A 16737-nucleotide genomic window follows, 5' to 3' on the forward strand; every position below is an offset into this window, starting at 1 on the left:
ACCAGAAGAAACATGCCCATCATCTAGGCTGCACAAAGTGTAGTTCAAGAGAGAGAAAGACTGTAGAATCTACAGTGTAGATGGTCCAGTGAAAGGCCACGAAGATGATGAGAGGATTGGAGAACTTGACATATAAGAGAAGTCAAAAGGTAACGTGTTTGTGTAACCCACAGAAGAGGAGGCTCAGGGAGATCAGTGTCTTCCAATACCTAAACAATAGTTAGAGAGAAAATGAAGATGCATAGTGACGGAACAAGAGACTGAGGCACAAGTTGCTTCAGGAGAAATTTCATCTGGACATAAGAAAATATTCTTCATCATGGAATAAGTAGAGAGAGAAATGGTGCTATTTCTCTTGCTAATTCAGCTTCACAGGTCCTTAGATAACCTAATCTACAGCCCTTGCATCAGAAGTTTGAACCAGATGACCTCCAGAGGCCTCTTCCTACTTAAGACTCTCCTATGAACTTGTAATTTTAACTTTGAAAATTGTATTTACACTTTTACTGCACAAAACACTCATTTTATCTCATCTCTCTAAACACAATTTAGTTTCCAAACTGTAGCTTTTTCCAGACTGTGAGAGAATATATTCCAGAAACTTAAGAAGATATTCAAAGACAGCTTTTCAGAAGTTTAATCACGAAAGTGAGTACACTTTCCCATGTTATTAACAGACCACTGGGCACACGTAATGAAGTGCAAAGAAAATATCCTCTATGTATTTAACTTTCTTCATGAAATCACAGAATTGTAGGATAGCTGAGACTAGAAAACACCTCTGGAGACTGGCTACTTCAATCCTTCTGCTCAAGCAGGGTCTGCAAGAGCAGGTAGCCCAGGACAGTATCTAGTTGATTTCTGAATATCTCCAAGGATGGAGACTCCACAGACTTTCTAGGCAACCTGTACCACCCTCCTAGAAAGAGGTTTTTTTCCTTAAGTTCAGATGGAATCTCCTGTACTTCAGTTTGTGTTGTCTCATCACTGGGTGCTACTGAGAAGAATCTGGCTCAGACTTCTTTACTCCTCCAATTGTTCCACCTCTCTCAGCCTCTCATCATCTGAGAGATGCTCCAGTTCCTTAATCATCTTCATGGCCCTTTGTGCTGCACGTTCCTCTTGAACCCAGAACTGGACACAGAGCTCCAGATGTATTTCACCAGTGCAGAGCAGAGGGGAAGGGTCACCTCCCTGAACCTGCTGGCAATGCCCTGCCTAATACAATCCAGGATACTGTTGGCCTTCTTTGTTGCAAAAGCACATTGCTGGCTCATGGTCAACTTGGTGTCCACCAGGAGTTATTCCTTACCAGAGGTAGGATTTGGCAATTCCCTTTCATGATCTTCAGGAGGTTACCATCAGCCCACTTTTCCAGCCTCTCAAGGTCCCTCAAATGGTGGCACAACCACCTAGTGTATCAACTACTCTTCCCAGTTCTGTTTCATTTGCACTGTTGAACCCTAAGGTACAATGCCAGCTGGACTTTGTGCTACTGATCACAATCCTTTCAGCCCATCAATTCAGCCAGTTTTCCACCTACCTCCCTGCCCATTCATCTACTCTATACTTCACCAATTACTCTATGAGGATTTTATGAGAAACAGTATCAATAATCTTGTGAATTATGACACTCTTGTCCATTTTACATATCTAAGTCTCTGATCATCTATTCTACTTTCAATTTGCCATAAGTGGCTGAGTCACCATCCCTGGTGACATATAGATGAGGTTCTTAGGGGCATGGTTCAGTGCCTGAGTTAGGTTAATGGTTGGAATCAATGATCTTGACGGTCTCTTCTGAACGAAATGATTCTATGATTCCAAGATCTTTCTTACAGCCACCTCATATACACATTTAAACTGATATATGTTTATGTTCTGTGAAGTCAAGAACATGCTGAAACACCCTCTTGAATTGGAAAGAAAGACAGTAAGTACATGAGCCTTGGTCAAATAGAGGTGTATCAAAGTGACCTCAGCAATGCAGGATGTCCCCTCTGAAGCTGAGACCAAAACCAATTAAAACTGGTTTTAGAATGTGTTTTGGCAAATAGTACTTGGATTTCTCCCTACTCCTTTTAATCTGAGAGCCCTAAGAAACAATCCAGTGACTATTAACTGTAATATGGCAAGAGCTGCATGCAGCCCTTTGTTTTTTGTTTTTTCCATATTGTCCAGTATACTGCCTGAGTACAAATTGTAAAGATTAGCCAATCTTGAAATTAAAAAAATGCTTTTGCTTAGTTCCTTTTCCTTAAATAATGTTTTCCAAACAGGTAAATCACTAACTTGAATAGCCTGTAATGAGAAGGGGCATTAGACTTTGTTAAACAAAAGGTCAAAACTGGTAAGCTTTTCAGTAGTTCTTTCTGCATTTTGAAGAGTTAAATGAACCCCATTTGCAACACTCATTTGACTAAAATACTACAGCATGCAAATTAACTGTGGCAGAAACAGGACAAACCTTATTGAAATAATTTTAATGTTATTAAATACTATTGAAATATTGTGCAACACTCTTTTTAGACCTTGGGGTGCAGGGAGTTGGGGTGGGTCCACAGCAAACTAGCAAGAAAATAGTTAATTTCTGAAAGTTTCCAGTTCTTCTGTACATCTCGACTATAAGAACTGTGAAGAATCTTTAGAGATATGTCGGTTTTTGACTACAGTGCTGATGCATACACCAGGGTAATACTGCAGAATATCTGTTATTAGAAAAAAGGAGATGAAAGGGATGCCCAAGTTATGAGCTCCCATGTGGCTCAGCAAATAAAGCTCCTGTGGAGTTCCTGTGGAGATATTGCTCTCCAGCTGATGCACCACACCAATGTCTGTGTTTGGTGCTGTAGTTAGTGGTCTGAATAGTGCCCAAACTTACAAAGATCTGTGCCACAACTGGAAGAAAAAGTCAAACCTCATCCGTTGTCTGATTTTATGAATTAAAAAGCTCATCGCAGAGTTTGCTTAAAGGGAAACTCCTTCAAAGACTTTCACTTTGGGGAAAAAACATGATATGAGGCCTGCCTGCCAGGATGAAGCAGCTGCTACATGAACCCCAGCTGATCAGCCCAGCCTTGATCCAGACTCAGATGAGACATTACACAGATCAAGAAAAACACATTAAAGACTTAGCAGGTTTGGGAAAGATGCAGAACTTGGAAGAGGGGGAGAGAATTAAACACAACCAACCTATTAACCCTCCTGTAGAGGGAAAAAAGAAAACAAGGAAAAGGAAAAGAGGAAAAAAGAGAAAAGAGAAAGTGGAAGGGAAAGAGGGAAAAGAAAAAAAAAAGGAGGAAAAAAATAAAATAGAGAAAATACAGGGAAAAGAGATAAAAAGAGAAAAAAAGAGAAAAAAAAGAGAAAAAAGAGAAAAAAGAAAAGGATGAGGAAGAGCAAAAAGGGGAAGAAAAAGAGAAAAAAAGAAAGGAAAAACAAGAAAAGGAAAAACAAGAAAAGGAGGAAAGGGAAAGGGAAAGGAAAAGGGAAAGGGAAAGGGAAAAAGGGAAAGGGAAAAAGGAAAAGGGAGAAAGGGAAAGGGAGAAAGGGAAAAAGGGAAAGGGAAAAAGGGAAAGGGAAAGGAGTAAAAGAAAAAATATGAAAAAAAGATAAAAGAGATAAAAGAAAGAGAGAAAGAAAGAGAGCGAGGAAGAGGAAGAGGAAGAGGAAGAGGAAGAGGAAGAGGAAGAGGAAGAGGAAGAGGAAGAGGGGAAGAAAGAGGAGGAGGAGAAGAAAAAGAAGAAGAAGAAAAATAAAAAGAAGAAAAGGAAGAAGAAGAAAAAGGAAAAAGGAAAGAGGGAAAAGGAAAAGAAACAGAAAGAGAAAATGGAAAAGGAAAAAAGAGAAAGGGAAAGGGAAAGGGAAAGGGAAAGAAAGAAAAAGAAAAAGAAAAAGAAAAAGAAAAAGAAAAAGAAAAAGAAAAAGAAAAAGAAAAAGAAAAAGAAAAAGAAAAGGAAAAGGAAAAGGAAAAGGAAAAGGAAAAGGAAAAGGAAAAGGAAAAGGAAAAGGAAAAGGAAAAGGAAAAGGAAAAAGAAAAAGAAAAAGAAAAAGAAAAAGATTTCAGCCTTGTCAACTGACAAAAAATTGTTAACCTCAGAAGCTCGGTAAGCTGTAGCTTGTCTGGTTTCATGCAGAATTGACATAAACATTCCTAAAATGATTCATCCTGACATTAGAAAATGAAGAGGAGTGATGACAAACATAGGCATGCTATATAAATGTTGCCAAAAAATAGTAGCTAGACTTCAGTCTGACTCATAGGAGGTGAACTCTGTTACACTGGGCCACCCTTTTTAACTTAATGAATCCCATCACAAGCAAATTTTGGAAGAATAAAAGTTAATCTGAGGAGTTCCTCTTTTGAAAACATCTCTACCTCAAAGGCCAGGAGATTGTCTAACAAGGCTCTGCTCTTTTTTTTTGTTTGTTTGGCGTTACTTTACAGATCAGATTTTGTCTAAAAGTCTTCCCTGTTAGAGACTTGACCCTACAGCCATCCTAATTTAACTGGCAGACATCAGCAGACATAACAACATCTCTGAATGTGGGGAAATCCTAACCATGATTTAAGCATCAGGAGTGTCCAGATGAACAAGTTGAGACCATCGTGCCTTGAATACTCATTGCTTCAGCCAGAGCCCTCCCATTGCAGAGCTAACTCCTCGCAAGCAGCCCAGCTGCGGAAACATATGCCAAACACTTTTCCCTTTCACTTTCCAGCCCCTTATACTCCTTGTTGTACAACCCCAGACACCTGCAGTCTTGCTAGTGGAAAAAAAACACACCGTAACACTGTGAGATGCTCAGGATGCATCACTGGTCAGCTGCAGTGACAAGGTCATCTGGGGTCTAACTTCTGTAACATAAACCACAAACCCACACCCACCAACTCCCATGAGTCCATAGTTCAGCACTTGGTACTTCAGTCCCTGTAGTCTCCAGTTGTTCAATTACTCTCAGTGTTCAAAACATTTTTTTAGAAGTCTCAATCTATGAGTTCCTTGATTTCACTCTTGCACCACAACACAACTCCTTACTGTAATAGATGTCTTAAGACTGTAAGTAAACCAATAGTTGCAAATGTAAAATGCATACAATGTTGCTTATATTGAAAAAATAATACAAAATAACTTCATTGGTTTTAGTAAGTCTGGAATAGCCTGACCCCATGAAATTTTGCAGCTACAGATGCACTACAAAGATACACTTCTACAGACTAGTCAGTATGTCCTTGCTTCTGCACCTTAATCAAGGTAAAAAACTTACTGCCTACCCTTTCATTCCCAGCAGACACATTACATTTCATAGAATCATAGAATAACTCAAGTTGAAAGGGACCCATAAGAATCATAGAATCCAACTCTCTATAACATAGTAAAAATGGTTCAATCCTAGCAATATTCAGTCCATATAATTTATGCATTTCAGGTTGCTGGCTAGATGGAAAAAGCCTTACGGGATGCTCAGGATGCAAGCCTTTATCCCTGAAGGAGTGAATGTCAGCAGAGCTGTTTCTGCCCAAGGTTGCCTCTCCGAGTCATTGAGTCCAACCATAATCTAAATCTAGCACTAGACCATGTCCCTAAGAACTTGATCTATACGCCTTTTAAAACCCTCCAGGGATGGTGACTCCACCACTGCCCTGGGCAGCCTGTTCCAATGCCTGACAACCCCTTCTGTGAAGAAATGTTTCCTAATACCCAATCTAAACCTCCCCTGGTGCAACTTGAGGCCATTTCCTTTTGTCCTATCATGTGGTACTTGGGAAAAGAGACCAACTCCCTCCATGCAACAACCTCCTTTCAGGTAGCTGTAAACAGCCTTTTCCCCAGGCTGAACAGTCCCAGTTCCATCAGCCGCTCCTCATCACACTTGTGCTCCAGACCCCTCACCAGCCTTGTTGCCCCCCTCTGAACTCTCTCCAGCACCTCATTGTTTTTCCTATAGTGAGGGGCCCAAAACTGAACACAGTATTCGAGATGGGGGCCTCATCAGCACCATGTACAGGGGACGATCACATCCATAGTCCTTCTGGCCACACCATTCTTGGTGCACGCCAGGCTGTTGTTGGCAAACCACAGCCCTGAGCTGATAAATGCATGACCAAGGAAACTGAAGGACACAACAGGCTCCTTCTCCATCATCCCTAAGCAGAAACTGTGGACTGTCTCCCAGTGATGTGTGGCACTGGTGGAAAGGGCCATCAAAGGATCAATAGGTTTTCTAGTTGGATCACCAACATCTGAAGGAATGCCATGCCTCTCCAAACCTACCAGCACACACAGTATTTTACCAGGCTAAAGCACACATCCCAGTCAGTCAGCTGGTCTTAATTTTAAGACAGCAAGAAGCAGTGTGCTTCATTTGCTTTAATACTGTGTCTGTGTCTTAATTGTACTCATGCTTAAAAGTAGTGACTGTTTTTTTCATCTTGAAGTTTCTCCTGTACTTTCTAGACCGTTTCCTAACCTGACCTAGCAGTTAACCTAGAAGCACTATCTCTGATGGAAGAAAACACCCTTCTTTGCAAAACTAAGTAGATATTTGTTATATATTGTAAATTTACTTACATAATATCAGAAAAAAGCCTGTTCATGAGAGGGAGACAGTTTCTGTTTAAAGTATCTCCTGAAGGACTCAGGATTTATTGAACTTAAATGTCTGTGTTCCCTTGATCCAGAAGAGTCAGATTTATAAGTTTAAATGAAAATGAATGTTTACTTAGGGTTTTTACACAGACCTCAAAACTGTCATGCCCAAGACCAAACCAAACAAACAAGTCTAAGAAAGTACTTGAAGGCATCTGAAATATTAATCTATTCTATTTCTGTTTTACTTAAATTCTTTGTCAACCAGCTGCTAGATTTTCAACTTCTATGAAGAGCAGACAAGCTCTAGGGATTTCTTCAGTTTGCCAGCAAGATACTTCACAATAACTGCATTCCCCTAAATGCTCTGTAAATTATTTCATAAAGCCAAGTTTCATAACCATTTGCACAAGTTATTTACAAATCTTACTAGAATGTCATCATGGTAGATTTTGTTTTTATTGTATTTATCTGTCAGTATGAACTTAGCTCTTGATGTCCTCAGATACTTTTTACTCAGGCAAACTTCCAACAACTTTTCAATTTTTTTTTTAATGAAGTATTTCAGAATTTGGCCCCTAGGCTTTTCCTGTTGTGGACAGTTTATTTCTCAAGTTTACAGTACAGGACTTGTGTTTCCCCATCATCTCCAGTTTTGCTCCTTGCACAGTACAAAATTTCTTGCTTAAAATAAGCTCGGAGCTAAAATTTTACTGCTAAATCGTTAATACTGTCACTGATTTTAAATGAACTCTGGATTATCCACAGATAAAGACAACGCTAGCTCTACAAAACACTGGTTTTCCCTTAAAAAAGTAAATACGTTACTTGTGGCATTGTTTATACTTGTATATTATTTGCTGAGACCTTTCTGACATGACATCAAGCCCAAAAATTTACATGTACAGATCAGGGCCATCAGCCTGTAGTCCTGTCATGGTTAAATCCAGATACTAAGTGGACTTACTAGAGGTATAGATATAACAAGGAAAACTGAATGTATAAAAAGATTCCATCGCACTACGAATCTGCATGATGTCATCTGCTTCAAATTAAACACCTGTGCAAGAAGATGGAGAACCAGCAAAAGGGCAGAACTTCTTGGAGCTTTTTAGTACCACAGTCATTCAGCTTCTACTTCAATGGGATCTAAAAGCAGATTTGTTATGCAGCACCGAAGTAGGGAAGGTCAGAGCACATTATAACACAGGAGAAAATTTCTAATTCCAAAGAAAGTTTCAAATCACCTCTTGTGGGTAGTTGATCTCTGCTTACCTGCTGCCAGAACCAGGATCTAGACATTGAATGAAGAGCCAGAACTCTTTGGAGGATCTGAAGAAGTGGCCACTAATACTAATATAAAGCTGAGATCTTTGCTTTGTGTTTGTTTTGGTTTTTTGTTTTGTATGTGCCAATTCTGTGCCATCTGCCTCTATTAATTCTATCTCATGAAGTTACTAGTCAGTGGATATGCAGAGTATGTCTTAAACAGCGAGGCAGAGAAAGCTCAATGACCGTTTATGCAAGTTCCCTCTGAGTATCAACAAGAGCATCCTGTGATACATGTATGTGTTAATCAAAAAAAGTCAAAGAGGGACAAATTTGATGCTAAAACAGTATTGATCTGAAAAGACAGCAACAAGTTCAGGATATATTCTCTTGGAATGACAAATGAGGCCCTGGACAGCTTTAGAGATATGAGTAAAGTATGAAGGCACTTATCAAAAATATTTAAGGTTGCACTGTTCACAGGAGCAGAAGAGGTGGTATTCTTTCTACACTGTCAGTCAACTTCTGACAATGCAGATCAACATCTTCACATTAAGTCTTTTTTCTTAATAACAGATGTCTTTTCAGTTGTTTCCAAAAGGTATTCTGGATGCTTAAAGGGGAACTGCAAGAGAGGAGGGAGCATCCTACCAATGGAGCTGGGACAGGAGGAATGATGGAGAAAGGAATGAAATCTTTACATAAAGTCAGTCAGTGACGGTTGACCTATGCAGACCAGGCAATGCTTTTTCTCTGCTTGAAGAGCCTGATCTTAGTGAGCAAAGATTTATTGTTTCATCCCTTCCAACAAAATGATTTCTTGAACCTCAGAGAAACTCAATATGGATTATTTACCTGCATGACTGAAATCACTAGACAAGAACTAGAGAGCGCAGAATTCAGTTCCCAGAAACTCCTAAAGCCTCTTGCCTCTCCAGTACCCACAACATCCAGAAAGCGATTCCCCGGGGCTGACTCTAGCACCTTCTCTAGTCAATGCAATAATGTGATTCAGAGGATTTTAGTTTGGCTCCTGTCCTGAGCGTCTCTTGGAAGAGTCTCTTGCCCTCATTCAACAGAAGTACAGATTAGCCAAAAGCACTCTCCCCTCTGTCTGTTTTGCATGACAAGAGTGTCTGTGTAGAGGAGGTGTTGCCTCAGTGGCTACATATAATGCATAAAACTCTAACGTCTCATGTCTTGAGTGCTAAAGTAATACTTAGATATCTTGTTATGGTGAAGTGTCAAAATACCTGACAAGATAATCTACTATACACACACACACAATTGTCAGAAATGAAAGAAGAAAATCCCTTCAGACAAAATATTTAGCTGGAAAAAAAGGAAAAATTACTCTTCCAAATATCATATCTCTGTTGTTGCCATAAAACAAAACTTAATGAAGCTTTTCCATCAGCAGTTCATCTTCAACAAAGAGGATACTGCAAACTGACTCATTCCATTACCACAGCACCTGCTATGCTTTGCTCCGAGGCCACCACTGTAAAAGCCAGCAGTAAAGAAGTTTTGATGAAAAGATTCAGTTCTCAACTGTATGTACCACTGGGACTAATTTTCTTCTCTCTTCAGAGGTGCTACTTCTAGTTTAGAGGTGGCACCCACTGGAAGAACAGTTTAGAATGGTTTGCACTGTCCCTTGCATGCACCAGAAGGAAGGATTTTAAACTTTAACCTATTCAGCCTGCAGTTTAAGTGTGCTCTGAATTCACACCACAAAAGCAGAACAGTATCTCCTATCTTTGTGCAACACAGATTTCAGTTCCAAGGGAAAACAAGGGCGTGACAGCAGGCAGTGACAACCAAAACTGTCATAAATTTGAGATAACACATCATTTGATCCTGCATTTGTGGATGTTTGTTGCAGAGCAGAAGTTTTCACCAAATCTCAGATCTGAGCCATCTCCAAATTTAGAAGAATTCACCTCTTGGTCTAGTCCTTATTTCAAGGTCTGTCACAATCTAAGTTCCATACAAAGTGATGTAATTGTTTCCTACCTTCTTCTGCCACAAGTGAATCAACACTAGTAAAACAACAAGGTTACCAAGCTTTATGAGGTGCTGGGAGTAGACACCAGTGTTTTGGTAGCCAAACTGTCTGAATTGCAGCTTGAAGGAGTTTGTGGCTTGCATTGGCTCTGTAGTAGATTCAGCAGAGACCACATGAAAGGACCCAGCACATCTTTTGAAGAACTTAACATCTGCAAAACTCAAGACTATTTCCACGAGGCTTACTGCCAATCACTGCATGCCAATGCAAGAAATTCCAAAAACACAGCAGAAAAGGTGAATTCTCTTGTAAGACACTAATATATATTTTAAATGGGAATCTACATCTGAAGTGATTCATTAGCAATAAAAGGAAGTGCACAACCATAAATGGTCAATACTATGCTTTCATGATGATGGTGCAAATAATCAGTAGTGTGATTGTCTGAGGAGAGAACACTAAGTGGAAAATGTAAGATGGAGATGGAAAGAAAGCCAATCCTACCATAAACTGCAAGTCTGAGTTTCTTCTTCTTCATACAGGTTAAAATGAGGAGCAACCACAATACTAAAGAAAGTGGAAGCCACGTTTTGGACATATGAATTGTAATGAAGGACCATCCCCACTACTAGAAATTGTTACTGCTAGTGACACTTGTTTTCTTTGCCAAGGGATTTAAAGATTGCTATAGACAATGGCATTTGAACTGTACTTCACAGCAGATGAGTTCCACGCTTTTTTCCACAGAAGCGTAAAGAAATGTCAGTCTTGGGAAGCAAAGCACTAAAGTGAAGATTTCTGATGTTTCTTTGGATGGTCCGATCTCCAGACCACATTGTGTGCTTGGTCTGAAAGACAAATCTCCTTAAAAGAGTTCATCAAGTGGAAACACACAAAAATAATTTGTCCCTTTACAAACCCTCAGCTAAAGTATTTATTTACCGAAAATATTTAACCTCATTACAGACCAAAATACCTTGCAGCTGACTGTATTCTGCTCAGATTCAATTTTAAGATGCAATAATATCCTATCTAAAATAAGTAAATTGGACACAAGGGCATTCAGGACTGAAAATGTTACACCATCTTACACAGCATAGTAACAGTTGGATACAGAAACCAGTGAAAAAAGCACAGTAAAACATGTTGAAAAGAAAATGTTTTGCTCAAGTGAAATAAAAGATAATGGAGCAATGAAAACAATATGAAGGCAGTAGGCCATTAGGAACTACCTAGAACTAGCCAGCAGCTCACTTGCAGGAATCCCAAATGTTGGGTCGTCCCTTCATTACCATTTCCAGAATTTCCAATGGATCACAAAGTCAAGGAGTCACACTAGTAAATACAAAGTCACACTACTGAATAAAAAACAGTGGAAGCACGCATTAAAAACGGAGCTAAAAATTGCCAGCTTCCACATCTATCACAAGATAAAATTGGTATCTACTAGTGCCAGAATTTCAGAGTGTACAAATGACATTACCAGCAGGCCAAGACAGGTGATGGTGACCCATTTACTCAGCACTGGTGAGGCCACACCTGGAATACTGTGTCCAGTTCTGGGCTCCCCAGTACAAGAGGGACATGGACATTCTGGAGAGAGTCATGAAGACGATTAAGCATCTGGAGCACCTCTCCTATGAGGAAAGGCTGAGAGATCTGAGATCGTTCAGCCTAGAGATGAGAAGGCTTATATATACCTTACATATACCTGACGGGAGGGTGCAAAGAGGACGGAGTCAGGCTCTTTTCAGTGGTGCCCTATGACTAGACCAGAAGCAATGGGCACAAAATGAAACACAGGAGGTTCCCTCTGAACATCAGGAAACATATTTTTATTGTAAGGGTGACCTAACACTGGCACAGGTTGCCAAGAGAGGTTATGAGGTCTACATTCTTGGAGATATTCAGAAACTGTTTGGACTTGATGATTAGCAACTGGGTCTAGGTGGCCCTGCTTGAGCAGGGATGTTGGATCTGATGACCTCCCGAGGTCCCTTTCAGTCTCAGACAGTGTGTGATTCCATGTCATGAAACCTTTGATGGAAGAGCCAGGTGACATGTTAGCAAAGAAATCAGACTGTCAGAATCCAGAGTGACATTGAGTTTTGTCTCTCCAAATTCCCATGTGCATTTATTACTTCTGCTCATTCCTTCCATCATTAGGGGGAAGTACACTTCTAAATTATAAAAAAAGAAAATAAAAGAAACATCATAGCAAACATTTCTGAACAATATCTACCCCTTTATGCTCACTTGGTTATGATTCAGAGCTCTCTCAGGCTCCAAGTAAAACACATGGGAGCTTTGCCAGAGTGCAATGGGATTGGGTTCAGGTTCTTTACACAGCCTCCTAGCGTTTTCCTCCAACCCAGCATTATGTAAGAAACTGAGCTAAACTGTAAATATTACACAACCTTGAAAAGGGAAGGGACTAGTAAAATATCTGCATGACTCCTTCACACTGACTCACCCCCTCCTTTGCGCTTTTGCTTACGGTCCTTGCTTGGAGCAGAATGATATGCCTGAACTGGTCACTTCTTGTCTTTTAAGCATATTGCAGGCACAGTGAGATGTTTCATCAGCTTAGACAGGACATTACATCATAGAGTCTAAGCAGGAGAAGAGCATCAGGAGGAAGGCTGCAGCCTTCTCCCCAAGCTCTGCTGCAGCAGTCATAGAATCATAGGGGCTGTTCAGCCTGGAGTAGAAGAGGCTGAGGGAAGACTTGATCCCTCTCTACAATTATTTGAAAGGAGGTTGTAGCATGGAAGGTGTTGGTCTCTTCTCCCAAGTAACAAGCGACAGGAAAAGAGGAAGAAGACTAAAACTGTACCAGGGGAGGTTTAGATTGAATATTAGGAAAAAATTCTTCATGCAAAGTGTTGTCAGGCATTGGAACAGGCTTCCCAGAGAAGTGGCTGAGTCGCCATCCCTGGAGGTGTTTATAAGATACGTAGATGAGGTTCTTAGGGGCATGGTTTAGTGCCAGTCTTAGGTTAATGGTTGGACTCAATGATCTTGAGGATCTCTTCCAACCTAAATGATTCCATGATTCTAAAAGCACCAGGAAGAAGGCTGTAGCCTTCCCCTCAGCTCTGCTGCAGCCGTTGCTGCGCTTCCAGCACCCCAAGCCCCACATGACCCTCGTGCTTCTTGTGCTGTGACTCTGAGCCCCACACTCCTACACCAGCCTAGAGAAATAAGCCAGGGATTATAACCATCCAACAAAAGAAGCAGCAGCAGTGTTCCAGCTTGCTTGATAACTACAAGTAGGTCAGATGGGAGCAGAAAAAAAACTGAGTTAGGCTCTTGCCTACACACTCTGTAAGCACAGTCCCATGTCTGCCATCATATTAAACAATAACAAAAAAAGCTTTCTAAGCAGGACAGCAGCCCAAGGCATATTCTGTGACCCAGAAAGACATGTGGAAATGACTGTCCCCTGCTTAGGCTGGGCAAAAAGATTGTCATAAACTTAGACATTTCAAAGCCTCATTACGCTATAAGACAGTCATTTACCCAATAACAGCATTTCTCCAGCACAGATAACATTCTACTGAAATATGTTTCTGGCAATAAAAACGAAGCTCAGTAACTCAGTGGTAATGTCATAACTTGTAATAGTTAAAACACATATGCGATCTTGCTGTTATGCTGAAGGATATCACTGTACTTTAAAGTGTAAAGCATTGAGCATTAACAGAAATTGCCTGGTCTAGTACTACATACTTAAAATATAATGCATTGTGCATGAGTGGAAATGGTTAGTTCTAAGGTTACATATTTATGTGTGACTGTAAAAATTATACAAACTGTAGTTTATCACCTAGACACTTATCTGAAATATACTGTACATTATCTCAATATAAATGAGTTATAGTCACTAATAAAACTGATTCACAGCAAGAGAACTCTTTTCCATAGCTCCTAGTTCTAGAAGTTTTCATGCAAAAATTATTTTTCATAACATGCATTATTATAGTATGCCAATCTAAATATTGGATGGAATATACAAAGAATTTGACTTCAATAAAGCATCCTATTCAACTTCACCTACGATCTAATCCAGTAAGCCCATCTCAGCAGTCTCTTTTCAGAGAAATCACTCATCATAACAAATAAGAAGTCTTTCCAAAGAAAAGGCGACAGAACCAGGCCTAATATTCTTTGAAAATATTATTTCTGGAAATTAGAATCACACAATTCACTATTTTAGCAGTGTCCTAATATAAGAACAATAAATCTTTATAGCAGTTTAATATCTTCCAAGCTGTGCAATTACTACTAATGATCAAATTATTGCCATTATTTGAATATCCACTGAGATGGAAAGTCAGAAATCAAGAACATGATGTTTTGCAATTAATGTTTAAATAAGATGTGTCGACTGGTATAGTACAGGTGTAACTTTATTAAATATAGCTATGCTAGGGCCTAATGAGTGCAAAGAGCACTCTGAGACGTGCTGAGTTCTTTAATGATCACTAAACTAATAAAAATATAAGCAAATACTGACTGAATCATTCTGCACAAAAAAAAAACGAGCTACCATTCCATCAATACTGCAATGCACATAATTTTTTCTCAGTGCATATCTAGTTATCTTCACACACTATACAGAGGAAAGCCTTAAGAATTGCCTACTGGAGTTAACTACAGATAAATAATATGTGCGTCTACTTTCTATTGGTAAAGTGAATAGCGGAGAAAGCTTTGCAAAAATCAGGCTATGCAAGCAGCAACATTTCTTCACCAACCTATACAGAGGCAGCTTCCCTAAGTGCGATTCACTCCCTGATTTACAGCACAAAATTTATTTTGGGTAGAATTTAGCATGGCTTGCCCTGTGACAGTACTTCTGGCTCAGCATATAGATAAATAAATTAAAAAACAAAGAAACAAACAAACAAACAAAATCCAACACACCCCACAAAACCAAAGAGCTGGGAGTGGACAGGACCTCGTTCTACCCTCTGAATCTCAAGTAACAGTAAAATATCTCAGCTGTTCCACAGAACAAGGCACAATTCAGTGGAGATAAAGTATCAGTTATCGGTCCAAAGAAGAGAATAAAATATTTATCTCCATGGTCTTCTTGAAGAAGAATACCAGTTTCAGGCAATCCTAAATCATTCCCTTGGGAAAGAAAAGGCTGCCACCAATATTCAACCTTAGACACCACTTTTTGTAACAAAATAGCCAGTGCAACACAGTGATTATTTTGGTAGCATCTTCCAAGCCTCTGTACTGCTCACTCCTGGAGAACTTCAGGTAAATTTATATACAATTTCATTTTATTCCAGTTTGTCTCCAGCAGGTCCAGTCCCCATTCTAGACCAATTGAGCTGAGTGAGTAATAATCCCAATGTTGTATGACTTCACTGGTATATAATATTAAGTCATCCATATATCTCTTAATATGAAAATAAAGTGGAAGACTATTTTAGAAACTTTTTTTTTAAACTTGATATTTTTCTAACTTTGGAAAAGGCAGTTGCAGGTTTTTTTTCATTGAATAGGAAAGACAACAGAAAATTTATTATGATTTGTGCTTATTCTGCATTAAGGCCTACAAAAACAGCTGAAACCTCTTTTATGAAACAATGATCGAAATCACATTTATTTATTTATTATTGTTTTTCCCTTACAGAAGACTTTGAAAAAAGTTCCCATTATAATTTTATCAACAGCGGGGAAAATTAAATATGTATTGAGTACTGTCATACATAATAATCAACTCATTTCATATTCATTGGTATCCTCATAAATGAAACATAAGCTGTTCTGGAGGGAATCTTCACCTTGAAGGCAATAAAGTCCATTCATTTACCAAATATATATAAAAGGAAAAGTACAGTAAAAAAATCTTATTTCTTACCATCGTAAGGGTGAACGGATGGCTTTCCAGTGCAGATACTCTTGGACAGTGTAGAATAACATACTGAAACACAATCAGCCAGACAAAATAAAATTATATAAAAGAGATGTTAAAAATATTCAGTGATGGGTTACACATAAAAAGTGAAAGTCATCCCTATAGACAATGCTATGTGAACAGCAGGGATATTTTTAGGGGCATATTAACTCACCTGACCAGGCCTTGCTTTAAAGTCATCTTTCACCATCCTTACTTCGAGGACATTGGAGGGATGGCTTATCACCGAAGTTATTGTGACTGGCTTATTGCTGCGGATGTAGCGGTACAGCCTTTCCACACAGTACAAGCACAGAGGTCCCGAAATCCAAAACCAGGTCTATGGGAAAATGGCAATACGTTACCTCGAGGACTTTTCATTTTCTGTTTTCTAATTTCAAACCTATGTGAGTGCTTGCAGGATCTCATTTAACATCTATTGTGGAACAGTGTTTCGGTCAAAAGTAACCTCCACATCTCTCTACGTGCAGAAATCCAAGCGCGTTATGGGGGTTTAATCAGTCTAACCAGCAGCAGCATCCACAAGCACAAATAATTTCAATCATAACACTCATCAGGAGCAAAATGCTAATGACCTTATTTGCAACCATGTTCCTCTGCTTTTATGTAGTTAGACTGGAACTGGTTTCCACAGTTAACGACACAATACATAACACTGTTTCAAAGTCTAAATACCAGAGTATTCTGAAACTGGATAATCTTTATGGAAAACCACTGTCGGATTCGCAATATTATTTGACTATTACCTTTTTTAAATTACCTCAGGAACAAGCAAAAAACTAAAAAAGAAGGATTCTTGTACTATAGAATTTTTGCTTATATTAAGCTAGTGTCAAATCATAGACAAGGGAGAGAAATGGGCACTTTTGAATCATGATTCATTTGTCCCTGTGGAAGATGCGTATGCTAGACCAATAATGCCCTGGAAATGC

At 39.3% G+C, this 16737-nt stretch overlaps 1 protein-coding gene across 4 annotated transcripts in view; it reads right to left on the reverse strand.

Moving 5' to 3' along the window:
* Positions 1 to 16737, reverse strand: part of NOX4 (NADPH oxidase 4) — a 107981-nt gene that overhangs the window by 60628 nt on the left and 30616 nt on the right. For all 4 annotated transcript variants that reach the window (XM_065035531.1, XM_065035359.1, XM_065035443.1 and 1 more), the window contains 2 exons: positions 15960 to 16124; positions 15749 to 15811 (listed from right to left, as the gene is read on the reverse strand). In XM_065035531.1, coding sequence (XP_064891603.1) covers positions 15749 to 15811; positions 15960 to 16124 — 228 coding nt within the window. The remainder of the gene's footprint in view (positions 1 to 15748; positions 15812 to 15959; positions 16125 to 16737) is intronic.

Source organism: Columba livia, chromosome 1, assembly GCF_036013475.1.
Source record: "Columba livia isolate bColLiv1 breed racing homer chromosome 1, bColLiv1.pat.W.v2, whole genome shotgun sequence".
In the NCBI taxonomy this organism is placed as follows: Eukaryota; Metazoa; Chordata; class Aves; order Columbiformes; family Columbidae; genus Columba; species Columba livia.